The sequence below is a fragment of the Dama dama genome, chromosome 7 (genome assembly GCF_033118175.1).
Source record: "Dama dama isolate Ldn47 chromosome 7, ASM3311817v1, whole genome shotgun sequence".
Taxonomy (NCBI): domain Eukaryota; kingdom Metazoa; phylum Chordata; class Mammalia; order Artiodactyla; family Cervidae; genus Dama; species Dama dama.
The window spans coordinates 10,996,639-11,012,990 of record NC_083687.1 but is presented as its reverse complement, the minus strand read 5'-3'; the positions used below and the strand labels follow the sequence as shown (position 1 = coordinate 11,012,990).

At 40.7% G+C, this 16,352-nt stretch overlaps 1 protein-coding gene across 1 annotated transcript in view; it reads left to right on the top strand.

Moving 5' to 3' along the window:
• Positions 1-16,352, top strand: part of NUDT3 (nudix hydrolase 3) — a 114,183-nt gene that overhangs the window by 89,482 nt on the left and 8,349 nt on the right. The window contains exons 3-4 of the mRNA XM_061146472.1: positions 10,757-10,801; positions 12,068-12,152. Coding sequence (XP_061002455.1) covers positions 10,757-10,801; positions 12,068-12,152 — 130 coding nt within the window. The remainder of the gene's footprint in view (positions 1-10,756; positions 10,802-12,067; positions 12,153-16,352) is intronic.

The window sequence follows — 16,352 nt, the reverse complement described above, 5'->3', positions numbered from 1 at the left end:
TTTTCCATTAGAATCTTTGGCATATTAATCATGGTTGTTTTTTCATGGCCTGATAATTTAGCATCCTTGCCATATCTGAGTCTGCTTCTAATGCTTTTATGTGTCTTCAAAATGTTTTTACCTTTTAGTAAGATTAATTTTTTGTTGAAAGCTGAGCATGATGACTAGATCCTGGGAACTGTAGTAATGGGCCTTCAGTAGCACATGTGAGATGTGCATTCTGCAGCCCTGTCATCAGGCCTCAGTCTTTCAGGGAGCCTGTGTGCCTGGGCTGTGAGCTTCACAAGTGCTTCTCAGTAGTTCCAGCTCCTTGCCCCCCGGCCAGCTCCTTGCCCCCCGGCTTCCTCTTAAGATGAGACAGGATGGATGAAGGAACTGGAATTGAGTATTTCACTTCTCCCAGGTTGGATAGACTCTGATAAAACCCCAATAGGTTACATAAAATAGTTTCTTCAGAAGGCAGTCTTTGTTAAGAAGAACAGAATGTTATGGAGTATTTTTGTTGTTGTTGTTATGGAGTATTTAAAATTGGCTATTTTTCTTCTCTCCAGAAGGAGGAGGGAATTTTTTTCCAGTATTCACTATGAAAACTGGGTAGAGCTCCTGGAGTTAAAACCACAAATATGTGGTCGCCCCCCACCTCCTCCCTGCCCCCGCCCGCCCACCGCCACCACCCCAGAAGATTTTAGGCTTGTCCTTGAACCTTCAATGGCTCATCAGTTACAGTTCAGGTTTCTTCCACCCTACCCTCACTCCCTTCCCTTGGTGGTTTCTGCTTTGGTAAATTGAGATTCGCTGATCTGTCTCTCTAATCTGAGGGCAGTGACTTGCCCTGTGGCCTCACTTTTTTAATAAACCTAAGAAGCGTTTGTTCAGCTTTTTATTTGTTGTTATGACAGCATGAGACCTTCTAGGCTCCTTATATATGCTGGACCAGAAACTAGAAGTCTCCTTTACTTTTAAACAACATATTTGAACAGATACTTATTTTTCCAACCAAACAAAACAGTCTACTCAACACACACATACCCCAGTCTAAAATGTATATCCACTTACTGCCCAATTCTCATTTGTTTCAATTTGTAACTTTATGTATAGATTATCATTATTGATAAGATACTGTTCTTAAAAATACAAAAAGTTATCATTTGTTATATTGATAAGTCATATCAACAATATTTCCATTTAAGACCAGTAATTTTTATTGCTTTCATTAATCACAGCAATATTTTCCCTTTCTCTCCCCACCGCACGCACCGTAAATGTATTATTTTGTGTGTCCTTTTTTCTCATGCGTTATTGGTTGGCTGATTACTTATTGGCCAGTGACAATGCTCAAGAGCATGCTTTGAGACCTGGTTTCTTGTCTACCTTTGCCCTTGCAAAGACCAAGAGAGCAAACTTGGACTTTCAAAAAATGAAAGTATCATTTGTTAGTATAACACCTACCAAATATTTCAGTTCAATCTTTTACCTTTGGTGGTGAATTATAATGAAGACTGTAGGCAACCAATGGGTAATTATTTAGAAGAAAAGTACAAGAGTGATTACATGTTTGAAAAAAATTTTTTTCTTCACACATGAATGGTTAAGAAATTATTAGACTCCTTGAATAATCCTTTTCCTCAAGACTCTCGACTTAGGTGTTGGGTATTACAGAGGAAAAGTCTAGTATCACAAAAATATTCCCCCCATGTAAACACTTGAAAACTTTTCTCCTTTTTGCTGGAACTCAGAAATATCTCCTATTTGGTGAACCCTTTTGGTAAGAAGTGGGTTTATTTATAATTTATATTAAACACTAGCAGCTTTTTTAAAGAATCACTTTTTAATCGAATCACTTTTTTAATCAAGGAATTGATATTTTATTTATTATTTATTTTTTTAGGCTTACTAGGAGAGCCTGATGTAAAGGTTAGCTCTCTTACTGCTAATAACTACTCCTAAATTATCCTTCAACCACTGTTTTTAAAAATTGGAATTAAAAAAATATATCTTTTTACTCAATTTATATGTCTACATTGTCACACATAATTGAATTCTACTCATTGATGAATAGTTAATTCAGTGGTTTGATGTAGAGATTAGAATCTGCCAAGTTAGAGAACATAGCACTGTATTTGAGCAGGTCTGTGTTGGAACCTTAATGGAGAGTGAATTACTGGGATAAGAGCCAGTTGCCTTCTGCTAAATGAATTAATTCCAGATGACTCTTCCAAAACAGTTGTATTTGCTTTCCCATCCAGCTCCACATTCCAGGAAAGGGTTTGTAGCCATTAGGAAGTATGTACCGTTGACTCCAATACAATTCACAGCGGCTTCAGCAAATACTAAATGCAATCCTTGCCTCTCGAGACTCCGCAGTCTTTAACAGCCACCGGACCTGGACAGGTCTGACTTATCTGACTAAAGTGCCATTTAACAGCTTCCTCTTAATTCAGTGAACTTAACAAATGCACACTGCCTAATGCAAAGGAAGTAAATTTAAAGATTCTGCATTACTACATAGGAAGTAAATTTAAAGATTTGAACTCATCTCTGAGAGACCGCATGTGGCTCAGTATTAAAGCTAAATTTCCAGGTTAAATCACAATGCTGCTGCTGCTAAGTCTCTTCAGTCATGTCTGACCCTGTGCAACCCCATAGATAGCAGCCCACCAGGCTCCTCTGTCCCTGGGACTCTCCAGGCAAGAACACTGGAGTGGGTTGCCATTTCTGTCTCCAATGCATGAAAGTGAAAAGTGAAAGTGGAGTTGCTGAGTCGTGTCCGACTCTTCCAGAGCCCCTGGACTATAGCCTACCAGGCTCCTGCATCCATGGGACTCTCCAGGCAAGAGTGCTGGAGTGGGTTGCCATTTCCTTCTCCATAAATCACAATAAATGTAACTTAATAGACACGTTAATAGACACATACTTCAATTAAAAAGAAAATAAAACTTGCCATATGTTGTTTTCAAACATAGTGATACTGAATGACTAAGAATGAAGGGCTGGAGAAAGGTATATTAGGCAAATACTAACCAAAAGAAAACTGGGATAGTAATTGTAATATCAGACAAAATAAAATTTAGGTGAAAAACATTAAAGGGACAAGAGGAACCTTTAATTATAAAAGGAACAATTTATCAAGACAAGATAGCAATCATGAACTTGTGTGCACCTGGCAAACTGTTCATCTGCATAAAGCAGAATTGACAGTTATGAGGAAAAGCTGACAAATCTATAGCCATATTGAAGACTTTAAAACATCTTTAGTAACTGATAGAAAAAGCAACCAAAAAAGGATTGAGTAACACAGTTAACAAGGTTGATCAAATGCCATATATTGAGGAATAACCTTGTATCCAACAAAGATTTTGTAAGTTTTTAAGCACACGTGAAAGAATTATTTTAAAAACAAACAAACAAACCTTATGTTAAACCATAAAAAAAAGTATTGAAAATCCCACAACATCAATAATACAGACTGTATATACTGTGATATAGTGCAGTAAAATTAGAAATCAACAACAGAACCAGCTTAACAGAAACATTTGGAAACAGGGGGGAAAAATGTCCTAAATAATCTTTGGGAAAAAAAAAAACATAATCCTTGAGTTAAAGCACAAATCACAGTTCAAAACTAGTAAGCAAATAGAGCTAAACAGTTATGAAAGTACTTCCTATCATTACTTACAGGATGCAACTCATTCACTTTGAACCCTAGGTGATTTTATTAAAAAACAAAATAGACATTAAATAAGCTAAGCAGTCAGTTCAAGAAACTAGCAGAAAAACAACAGGGTACTCTCAAAGTGAAAGGATGAAAATAACAAGGAAAAGGGCAGAAATTAGCAGGGGAAAAGAAAAATGATCAACAGAACCAAAAGTAGGTCATTTTTACTTATCTAATAAAATAGACAAACCTCTCACTGAACCCATAAAGGATACAAGAGAGAAGGCAACAAATATATAAGGAATAAAAAAGAAAATAACCACAGATGTAACAGAGACTTTTAAATTAAGAGAATGCCATGAAAAGCTGCAAATAAAAAATTTGGAAAACCTTAATAAAAATTTTCTAGGGAAAACAGCTCAGATTTACCTAAGAAAAATTAGAAAACCTATATGTAGATCATTAATGCTTATAGAAATTAAGCAGTAATCACCCCCTGTCTCCAATAGAAAGATCCCAAGATTAGATGGATTTTACCAAAATTTCCAAAAATATATATTCTTATCTTGAACTGTTCTAGAGAAAGGATAACTACACACCTCTTGTAAGGTCAGTATAATCTTATTTCAGCAAACAGCACACTTTTTCTATAAAGGGCCAGATAATAACTACTTCAGTTATATAAGCCATATGGTCTCTCTCACAAATATGACTCTGCTGTTACAATGTGAACACTCTCATAGACAGTACTTAAATGAATTAACATGGCTATGTTCCAGTAAAACTTAATTTACAGAAACCAGTGGTAGGACAGATTTGGCCTGTGGGCCATAGTTTGCTATGGCCTGAGGAAAGTTATGACCAACCTAGACAGCATATTAAAAAGCAGAGACATTACTTTGTCAACAAAGGTTCGTCTAGTCAAGGCTATGGTTTTTCCAGTAGTCATGTATGGATGTGAGAGTTAGACTATAAAGAAAGCTGAGTGCTGAAGAATGATGCTTTTGAACTGTGGTGTTGGAGAAGACTCTTGAGAGAGTCCCTTGGACTGGAAGGAGATCCAATCAGTCCATCTTAAAGGAGCTCAGCCCTGGGTGTTTATTGGAAGGACTGATTTTGAAGCTGAAACTCCAATATTTGGCCACCTGATGTGAAGAGCTGACTCATTGGAAAAGACCCTGATGCTGGCGGGAAATACTGAAGGCGAGAGGAGAAGGGGACGACAGAGGATGAGATGGCTGGATGGCATCACCGACTCAATGGACATGGGTTTGGGTGGACTCCGGGAGTTGGTGATGGACAGGGCGGCCTGGCATGCTGCGGTTCATGGGTCGCAAAGAGTCGGACGACTGAGCGACTGAACTGGAACTGAACTCCTGATCATGATACTTAGAAAGAAGAGTCAGTTCTCACCTATGAACATGGATGCGAAAATCCTAAGTGAAATAACTGCAGATAGAATCTAATGCTTTGTGAAAGTATCACACAACTCGGTTATCCCAAGAGTACAAGGATAGTTCAGGCTTGGAAAATATGTTTGTGTAATTTATTTCATTGAGATTAAAATAGATAAAATCACCATACCAAGTCAATGAAGAAAAATTATTTATTAAAATTCAGTACCCTTTCATCTTAAAAGCTGTAAGCAAACATAAAAGGAATTTCCTTAACTTGATAGAGTAATAAAACCTCCAGCAAACATCATATTTTTGAAATTTTCAAAGCATCCCCAATGGCAGACAGGAATAAGACAATTATGATTGCTATCATGCTGCCATTTATTATTGAACTGTGGTCCTAGCCACTGCAGTAACACGAAAGTAAAGAATCAAAAGGAAGAAGCAAATTACCATTATTTGCAGATGGTCTGATCATTAATTATCAAAAACCAAAGAAACACAACAGAAACTAGTAGAACTAATAAAAGCATTTTTTAAAGTTTCAAGACAGGAGAAGGAAATGGCAACCCATTCCAGTATTTTTTCCTGGAAAATTCCTTGGACAGAAAAGCCTGGTGGGCTGCAGTCCATAGGGTCACATGACTGAGTACGCATGTGTGAGGGGGCTGGAGGTAGATGGGTTGGTAGTAATAAACAGGTAGAACCCCCCCAAAAAAAGTTTCAAGACCAAAGATCAATATGCAGAAACCAGCAGTGTTTCTTTAAACAAGTGGTAATCAACTGGAAAATATGTAACTTGTAAAGATATGTATTACTCACAATAGCAACAGAACTATACTAAAACTGAAATACCTTGCTAATAGAGTGCAGGATCTTTACAATAAAAATAATAAATCTTCGTTAAAGGATTTTAAAAGGCACGAATAAATGGATAGAGATAGTCTATTCTTGAATGAAGAAACTAAATATTGTAAAGATGTGTTTTTCTCAAATTAAGCCAAAAATAAAAATAAATATCCCCCAAGAATTTTTCAAAAGATCTGAGAAACTGGTTTTTGAAATTTATGTAGAAGAATAAAGGTACAACTACCTGAATGTTTGTTTCATTATTTTCTTTACTTTTTTGATATTTGAAGTGTTTCATTTAGAAAGCAAAATTTAAAAATGGGTTGAAATATCACTGGACTTATACTGGCTTCTCATCTACTTCATCTGTCTTCACTGTGTTTCTTTTCTTCTGTACTTGCTAAGTCTTGTGGATACCAGAAAGTTATAGGTATTGAAGACCGTATATTTTTTTCATAGGTTTCCTCATGCAGACATTTGCATTAGAGTTGCCCTGAACTCCGTTTAGGCCTGGGCTTATTGCTTTTGATAGAGAAAGATTTTATACTACAGCTCCCTGAGAGTTCAGAAGTTTTCTTTGGAAATATGCAATTTTCCTCAGAGAACTGCCTTTGAAATCAAGGAGAGTAGCAGAAAGCTTTCGGATACAGGTTCTAGCACACCTGACTAAAAGTGGCTTTAAGAGCAACAGTTATTTTCCTGACGTAAGAAGTCTAGGGGTTGGCTATTACCCTGTTGCTCCAGAAGCTCGGGGATCAGGACTTCGGTTCACTTCTCATTGATTTTCTAGTCCTTTCCCTTAGAATCACAAGATGACTGTTGCAGCTCCAAGTTTCAGATCCCCTCCTGACAAGCAGGGAGGTATAGGGTTTCTTTTTGTACAGCTCTTCTTATCATGATGGGGAATCTTTCCGAGACGCCTCTGAGAAACGTTCCTCTCAGGAACCATTGACCCGGAATTGGGTCACACACAGTACCCCTAAACCTGTCACTACAGAGGGCGGCAGACCTCCCTTTGTGGTTCAGGTGTGCCAAAGTTCTCACCTGAACAGAATCTGGGTCTTACTGGCAGCAGGGAGGAAGGGAGAATGCTTGTGGGCTAGATAGCCATCTGTCTGCCACAGTGTCCACCTGAGTGTGAAAAATTGGTTTCAGAAGGTGATGGTACACTTTATGCCCATCCAAACTAAGCACAAAGCCAGGGATCTTTGTGATGGGCCACCATTTTAGGGGAGGTTCAAAGGCCCATCGAGGGGAACTTCCCAATGGCTCTGTGGTAAAGAATCCACCTGCAACGCAGGAGACATAGAAGATGCCAGTTCGATCCCTGGGTCGGGAAAATCCCCTGGAGGAGGAAATGGCAACCCACTCCAATGTTCTTGCCTGGAGAGTCCCATGGACAGAGAAACCTGGAGGGCTGCAGTCCAGGGGATCACAGAGAGTCAGTCATGACTGAGTGTGCGCACGCAGAATGTAGACTTCAGAGGCCCAGTATATCAGTTCCTCTGCTGGGGCCTCAAGTACACCCCCTGGAGACTGAGGGAAGGACAAGACACTGAAGTGTCCCTTGTCATTCCAGCCCTTTCCAGTAAGTACTTCCAATCCCAGTAACACACTGCCAAAGGAAAAAATACATTTGCATTTTTTTCCTTTTTAAAAAGTAGACAGTTGCTCAATTAATTTATGTTAACTAGAGCTCAAAAGTGTTAGAATTGATATTGTATACTTTGAAGTTCGAGAGACCGCTCACCTGCATGTGGTTGGTTGAATAATAAAGGGCAGAGGTTACTTTATTTGAAATTCTTACTCCTGGCTAAGATGGACTTCTAAATAAAGACTTCTCTGGATTAGGGGCTTTTGACAGTACTGATTGAAATAGTAACTGCTTTCATATGATTATGAGAAAAACAGGCTATACCAGCACTGTGACTGGACCAAGCTTACATATACCCTGAATCAAGTCTTAGCCCCAAATGTCTGAGCCAAATATCTGTCAGATGTGATCCTGACACCTATCCTGACCTGCGTGCAAGAATCATGTGAGAGATAAAAATATCTCTGTCCAGTTGCTTGTGGCAGCATTTGAGAGAGCTAGGATATGAAAGTGGGACTGTGGAAGGTTGTTGAAAAAGTAAAATGGTTACAGTAAATGCTGCCTCGAAGAACCTTTGCCTCTGTGGAATCTTCTTTTTCCTAGCACTGTGGTTTTGAAGAACCAAAATCCTATTCTTACAAAAGAAGAGCCTCCTCTTGAGAAAACTGCTAAAGCCAGATTTTAAAAACTGATAAATATAGGAACATTTCTTTGCTTTTAATGTAGATAATACTGTAGATAAGGTTGAATCACCTTAGATAGAATTCCCCCAAGTAGATCTCCTGAGTATTAGAATAAAACTTGAAAGAAACATTTAAGGAACAAATAAAACTATTGTTGATTTGAAGTAGTTAATTAGACTAATTAGAAGTGAAAATATATGCCACTGAATTTCATTGTACAGATGACAGCATTATTTGATTTGCATTAGACTATAAAAATGCATCTATTTCATTAAGAAAAAAAATGCTTTTATATTTTTTCCTAACTGCCTCTAACACAGAGTAAATAAATCATAGAAACATGTTGGTGTTGAATGCAGAAATTACTATAATTAAAAGTTTTAAATAAATTATATGTATTGTCATAATATTAAGATGATTTATGCCCTTAAAATTTGGAGAGTATTTCCTTTTCTGTACTTTGTTTTCGTTAAGAAGAATAAATAATTGAACAGTGACTGCTGAAAAGACCTCTTTTCCACTTTGCAGAAGAGAAATGTGCATGATGTTCTGTGAACCTCTAGCTTGAGCTGCCCCCTTCCCAGCCTGCATTGGGCCTGCCTCCCCTGTGGCCTGGCAGCTCTGCTCCCGGGCCCTGTCAGGGGAGGCCTGTGGCAGGTGACAGATGACTCCTCTCAGGAGCTGATCTGAGTGCGTTCAGGTGGCCCCAGACCAGAGACCAGCGCTGGCTTTCCAGATGAGCATGGCCTACCCACTCGTCCCACTTGTCCAGGCAGCTACACTGGTTAATTCATGCAGTCCAGCCTAGCTAGTCTTAGCTGGCTGTGGAGTGCAATTATTTCTGAAAATGTAGAAAAGCAGTTTAAATAAGAAAACGTACACATTTGCATTCAAGTAGACCAAAAGCCACATGGGGAAAGAATGGAGAAAGAAACAAGCATGTTGGCAAGAGAAAGGAAAATAGTTTGTTGACAGATAATTAGCAAAAATTAATTTAAAAATATAGCTCACCCAGGAATCTAGGCCTTTGAATTGGCTTCTATTGTTTCTATTATTAAATATCTCTAAAGAACTTCTGGAGAACATATTCAAAATTTTTGTTCATTCTGTACAAACATACTGAGCACCTGCTGTCTTTAGAAAGTATATTTGCCTTACTTTTTTTAATGTACAAAATAACATGGCAGTTGTAGTAAAAAACAAGTTACTGCATCCCCCATGCATTTCCAAAAAGCTAAAAAGACATAGCCTGACCCAAAAGCAAAGTGGATGCCTCTATAGATCAGAAACAGAGCAGAATTGCAGAAGAGCAGAGGAAAGTTGCAGCCGGCATGGCCTTGGTTGGCTGGTGGTTGACGCCCTTGGAGTAAAGGGGAGGTCAGGTGCCTGATGGGAAGGCCACGAGGAGCTGAGACTTGGCCAGGTATGGGCCCAGCTAGGGAGAGGACACAGCCCCAGCACGCAGTGAGGGTGGGGCCGTCTCTGCAGCGCCCCCTGTATTCCCTTGGAGTAGGAGCCCTACCCTGTCACTCTGGAGAGCCTCTGACAGCAACACCACAAATAAGCCCTTCACCAGTTGGAACGTGAATTATTTATTAACTTCAGGTGAAATGAATGTTATAGCATGACCTGATAAAGAACTTAAATATGTTCAGGATGCTCAAAAAAATAAAGCAATAACTTCTATTTTAAAAGAACAAAAAAAATAATGGAAACAAAGGTGTCCATAATGGAAACAGGTAGATATACATAAATATGAAAAATATCAAATAAAAAATGGACTAGAAATAGATAACTTTTTCCAGGATATGGTTGAAAAGTAAATTAGTAAGTTGGAATATATCGAAAAGTTCACCTATAATGCATCAGAAAGACACAGATCTTAAAATAAAAATACCAGAAGACTGATGGGATCAACACTGTATTTACTACAGAAGCCTGGTCACTGTGTAAAGTTGCCCTCTCCCCGTCATTCTCTATCACATGCTTTGTGCACTCCTGTCACAGGGCTGGTGATTTAGCAGGATTACCAGGACTGTGTTTCGCTGACTCCCCTCTCTGCTCTGCTCCTGCTGGGCGCTGGGCTCTTCTCTGGAGGTGCAGTGTACAGACAGCCAAGAACAAGTCAGATAAGGGGCTTATTCTCATGCAACTGGAGTTCTCGCCTGTTCATCACTGTACCTCTGGCATCTGTACCACTGTTTGGCTCAGATTAGGCATTCCATTTATATTGGTGAATGAATGGGTAAATGACCGAAGTACTTCCCACCTCAGAGTATCTTTGGTATGGCTGTGGCCTCGATCGTTGTGCTCTGTTTGACCAGTTGTGCAGTGGTGAGAGACCTGGAGAGGAGAGGAGGGCTTTCTCCCCAGAGCATACCCTGCTCTTTCCAGTCTGTTACCAGAGAACACGCTGTTAGGACTCCCACAGACCTGGAGTCCACCTGAGCTGTGTCCTCTTGCTTCTTACTTCTGTTGTACAATTTATTTCTGTTTTACAGATTAGCATAGAAGATTCAGAATGAGACCAGCACTGTAAGCAATGTCAATGCACACATTTTTCTTTTTTCTTTTTCAGGCTGGAGTAAAAGGGACATTGGGAAGATTAGTTGGAGTTTTTGAGGTAAGTATGTTAAAATCTTTGGTGCAATTGGTGTTATATTAATAACCACATATATCTTGACCTTAGACCATTCAGACTTCTGTAACAAAGATACCAGAAATCGGGTGATTTATAAACAATAGAAATTGATTCCTAGGAAGTCCAAGATAAAGGTGCGAGCAGGTTCAGTGTCTGGTGAGGACCCCCTTCCTGGTTCATAGACAGCTGTTTTTCTATGTTTTTGCATGGCAGAGAAGGGACCAAACATCTCTAGGGTCTCTTTTATAAGAACACTAATTCCATTCATGAGAGTCATATGTCATAACCCAGTCACCTCCCTCTGTCCCCACTTTCTGATACCATTACCTTGGGGGTTAGGATTTCAACATGAAATTGGGGTGGGGTTAGCGGGGACATAAACACTGTCCATTGCTGTCCTTTTTTTGGTGGCGGGGGGCATGTGGGATCTTAGTTCCCTGATCAGGGATCAAGCCTGTACCCTCTGCACTGGGAATTCAGAGTCTTAACCACTGGACCACAACAGAAGTCCCCATTACAGTCTTCATCTGGGAAAGATGCCATCTTTGTTTCACCAAGTTTTCAAAACAGTGCAGCACCAGGAGAGAATACTATGCATTCTTTTTTAAAATCCCATTAATCTCTTCCGTACAGCTAGAATTATTTGTAAGAATTGTTTTCCCCATCTCTACCTCTCTTCCTCTCCTCCCAAGATGTGAGAAAGGGTGGATAAGTGAGGAGGAGACAGGAAAAATAGGAGATGAGCAGCTGCAGAAGAGACTGACAAGCACTTACACTGGAGTAGGAATTTGGAGAAAGTCGGAAATCAGGGGATAAAGATGAGCAGGGCTGATAGGAGGAGGGGCCATGTGAGGTAATCCGCTTGCTTGTGTGAATGGGCCCTTCGCCCATCACAGTCTCTGATTTTTCTACTGTGCTAGCTAGTTAAATGTGCTTCATATCTTTATCTCAAGAGGTCCCCGATCCTTTTCTCAGTATTTTTTGAGAAGTTGCTCTTTAGGGAAGAAGAAGGAAAAACCAGGGTAAAGCCTTGGCTTTGGAAGCCCAGCCAAAGAGCTCACCCTCTGATTCAAGTGTGGCATGTTTTAAGTAGGCCAGCTGGCGCTATTCCATATCTGATTGTCAGATGACAAAAGTAAAAGGAGTCCTTGGATCTGAGCTCTCTGGACATATGCAGTAGAGTCTGTTTCATTTATGTAATCTCAGCTCTCTAAGGAAAAACTCTGTCCCTCTCTTTTTGCCCTTCAGAACCAGGAGAGGAAGCATAGAACGTATGTCTATGTGCTCATTGTCACAGAAGTGCTGGAAGACTGGGAAGACTCAGTCAGCATTGGTAAGTTGTCCCCAGATGGCCTCTCAAGAGCTTTCACGACCAGCCTTGGCCACACTGCAGCTCTTTACCCAGAACCACAGACGAGAGCCTGATAAAGAAATAACAGCAGGATGTGTTTAAATAAGCATGTCTGTTTTTGAACTTGTGAAAAGTACTATTATATTTTTAAAATGTTTAAAAGGAAACTGAAGTTGGATGCATAGTCAACAATTAGAGACAAGGCCCATAAAAGTAAAACCAGAATTGGATTTTTCTAAAACCAAATTGGATCCTCCCAAGCAGATGTTAATCGTGGCCTCTACGTTGCTAGGCCTGCTGCTGGGCCACTGACCCCCAGCAGGACTGCAGCTGTTCATACTGTTGGAGGGAACTGTGACATCAGTGGTGTGAGCCCTCCCTCCAGAGCTGTGTAGTAGGGGCAGGGTGGTGGGAGTAGCTGGAACCTACTGGTTGCATTCGTGTTACCCTTGAGGTAAACGCGCCTTTTCTCCTAAGGAGCCATTTTCAGTGATCCCAGGTCAGTTGTGTGTTTATATATCTTTTGACCTAAAAAGTGAGATGATGTAATGATTGGTTCATGGTTTTAATCTTTGCACTCTGAAGGAAAAGTGTAGAAAAACATAAAATTAATTTAATTTCTGTTATAAATTTGGCAAATAGAATTTACTTATCAGAACCTCTCGATTGTTAGTATGTGCTTCGCCATCGTACCTCTCAGCGCTGTTGATCTGTACATTTCACGGCCTTTCAGTTTTTAGTTGCTTTGTATTTGATAAGAGTGCAGTAAGCTTAAGTATAAATTTGGTGAGGGGGTATTAAAAATAGACTCCTTGATAGGTGGTGCTGGGGCCAGAGATGAGTGTGGTGTGGCGGGCCCTGTCCTCAGACTGCTCTGTTGGGTCAGAGTTGTACACTTGTGATGCTGATTGTTAAGGTGCCATTGCTCTGTTAACATCCAAACAAGCCCGTCACCTGGGCTCCTACTGCTGAGAACTGACCCTAATGAAACTATCTAAAATATGTTTTAGATAGCTAACAGGGAATAAGCCTGTTAGCTTTCTTCACATAAGCCATTTTCAGGTGAAAAATTGGGTCTTAAAATACACAGGTCAGTGAATGACAAGTGATCCAAGGTCCATTCATCTGATGGAATGTTAGGCAGGTGTTAAACACATACTTAAGAAAGCTGTGTACCACGGAGAAGTGCTTATGAGATTGAGTAGGTGAATGAAAACAGGATATAGAATTATGTGTATACTAATTAAGACTACATCAAAACAGGAATTTGAAATGAAAACAAAGATGAGGTACTGGTTTTCACCTAAAGAATCGGCAGTGACAGACAACAGTTAACAGTGCTGGCAGGAGTGTGGTGAAACGGACATTCCAGCACAGAAGCAGGATTGGGGGTCAGCACATCCTTTCTGGAAGGCTGCTTGGCAGTGCATATCACTAGCCATATAAGGTTCAGATTTTTAAAATTGTAGCATTCTTTATAATAATTAAAATAGCAGGCTATTGATGTCCAGTGACAGAGAAGTCGTTAAGTGAATAACGTTACATCCATGCTAGACGGTGTAACACAACCACTGTGTGTCCTGCTAAGAATGCTTAAGCAGCAGTGTGAAGCGGAAAAGCAGCTGCCACAACAACAATGCATTGTCTTACAGCAGGTACTCTGTGCCAGGTGTTGTTCAAATGCTTGACGTGTTACCCTCACAACAGACTTGTGAGATAAGTCCTGTTTACTGTGTCTGTTTTAGAGAGGAGGAAAGAGGGGCGCAGAGAGGTTCAGTAATTTGCCCAAGCCTGCGTAGCTCATTAGAGCCTTTGATGTGACTGGAGCCCAGCAGATTAGTATCAGTGTCCGTGTTCCCAACAACAGCACTCTGTCAGGGCCTCTGAGGAATTCGGAGCACCTTAAAGCGTGATCCCAATTATAATTGTTGAGATAGCTGTGTCTTTTTCAAATAAGGTGAAAGATAAGCAAATGCACTAAGGTATTAAGAGTAGTTACTTCTAGTTTGTAAGATTACAGGTAATTATCTTGTTCTTTATGCTTGCTTCTGTTTTTCCCAGTTTTAACCAGTGATCTTTTGTTAGCTTTGTCACAGAAAAAATAATAAAGGATGTTAAAACATGCATTTGAAAAAATTTTTGAAATACACTGAAAAGTTAATAGTGATTGTGTTGAGATTATATTTTCCTCTTTTTAAGAAAATATTTTCTTTACTGCAGATACATCGCTCTTTTTATTTATTTTTGGCCACTCTGGGTCTTCACTGCTGCGCCCAGGCTTTTTCTGGTTGCAGCGAGCGGGGACTCCTCTTCGTTGCTGTGCTTGGGCATCTCACTGTGGTGTCTTCTCTTGTTGTGAGCATAGGCTTCAGGCACTCGGGCTCCACTGGTTGCAGCACACGGGCTCAGTAGTCGTGGCTCACAGGCTTAGTTGCTTTGCAGCATGTGGAATCTTCCTGGACCAGGTATCAAACCTGTGTTCCCCTCATTGGGAGGCAGTTCTTACCCTCTGTACTACCAGGAAAGTCCACCCCCTCTTTTTTTCCCCAGCTACCCTTTCAGCTTTTTTCTTTTTTCTTTTAGTTATTTCTACTTGACTGTGTCAGGTCTTAGTTGCATCAGTTGGGATCTTTATTGTGGCACCCAGGCGCTCTGGTTGTGGTGCTTGCGCTCAGTTGCTCCTTGGCGTGTGGGATCTTAGTTCCCCTATCAGGGATCACACTCGTGTCCCTTGCATTGCAAGGTAGATTCTTTTTTTTTTTTTTTTTTTGGCAAGGTGGATTCTTAACCAGTAGACGATCACAGAATCCCCAGATGTATCACTATTAGACGGGATTTTTAAAATAAATACCTGGTGACAGGTCAGCCATCCCAGTAATTCTGGAAGCTGCATCAGCTTCATGTCTATATTCGTGGGAGATGGGAATGCTGGCTGGGCTTCAGGCACGTATGGGTCAGCCCCGGAAGGTCAGAGGCCCAGGAGGTGGAGAAGAAAGAGCTAGCAGTGGTTCTTTCTAGAGTACAAGTTTTACACCGTTACTCTCAGTTCTTCAGTTTTCAGATTTCTTACCTATTTTCTGCATTAGGCATTTGTATAGTATTTGACACATACAAAGTGTGCTTCCATCACCCTTGTTAGAAAAGAAAATAAGAAAAATATGTTTATTAAATGTTGATAACTATCGTGGCTATTTTGTCCTGTGTAGAAATATCAGTCAATGATAAAGAAAATGAACACTAAATATTCATGGGAAGGACTGAAGTTGAAGCTGAAGCTCCAATACTTCGGCCACCTGATGGTGGTGGTGGTGGTTGGCGGTGGTTTAGTTGCTAAGTCGTGTCCGACTCTTGTGACCCCATGGACTGTAACCCGCCAGGCTCCTCTGTCCATGGGATTTTCCAGGCAAGAATACTGGAGTGGATTGCCATTTCCTTCTCCAGGGGATCTTCCTGACCGAGGAGTCGATCCCGGGTCTCCTGCATTGTAGGTAGATTCTTTACTGACTGAGCTATGATGGAGGTCACCTGATGAGAAGAGCTGCTGCTGCTGCTAAGTCACTTCAGTCATGTCTGACTCTGTGCGACCCCATAGACGGCAGCCCACCAGACTCCCCCGTCTCTGGGATTCTCCAGGCAAGAACACTGGAGTGGGTTGCCATTTCCTTCTCCAGGGGATCTTCCTGACCCAGGAATCAATCCCAGGTCTCCTGCATTACAGGCAGATTCTTAACCTACTGAGCTGTGATGGAGGTCACCTGATGAGAAGAGGTCATTTCATTGGCAATGACCCTGCTGCTGGGAAAGATCGAAGGCACGAGGAGAAGGGAGCAACAGGATGAGATATGGTTGGATGGCATCACTGACTTAATGGACATGAGTTTGAGCGAGCTCCAGGAAGTAGTGAAATACAGAGAAGCCTGGCATGCTGCAGTTCGTGGGGCCACAAAGAGTTGTGCACGACTTAGCACCTGAACAGCAGCAACAACAGAAACATCAAATCACTGTGCTGTGTGCCTGGCACTCCTCTGCCGTGCTGTGGGTCATTTACACTTCAGTTTAGAAAAGGAAAGAAGGGCTTTGCTGGTGGTCTAGCAGTTAGGAATCTGCCTGCCAGTGCAGGCAACATGGGTTTGATCCCCTGGTCCAGGAAGATCTCACATACCTTGGAACAGCTAAGTCCAT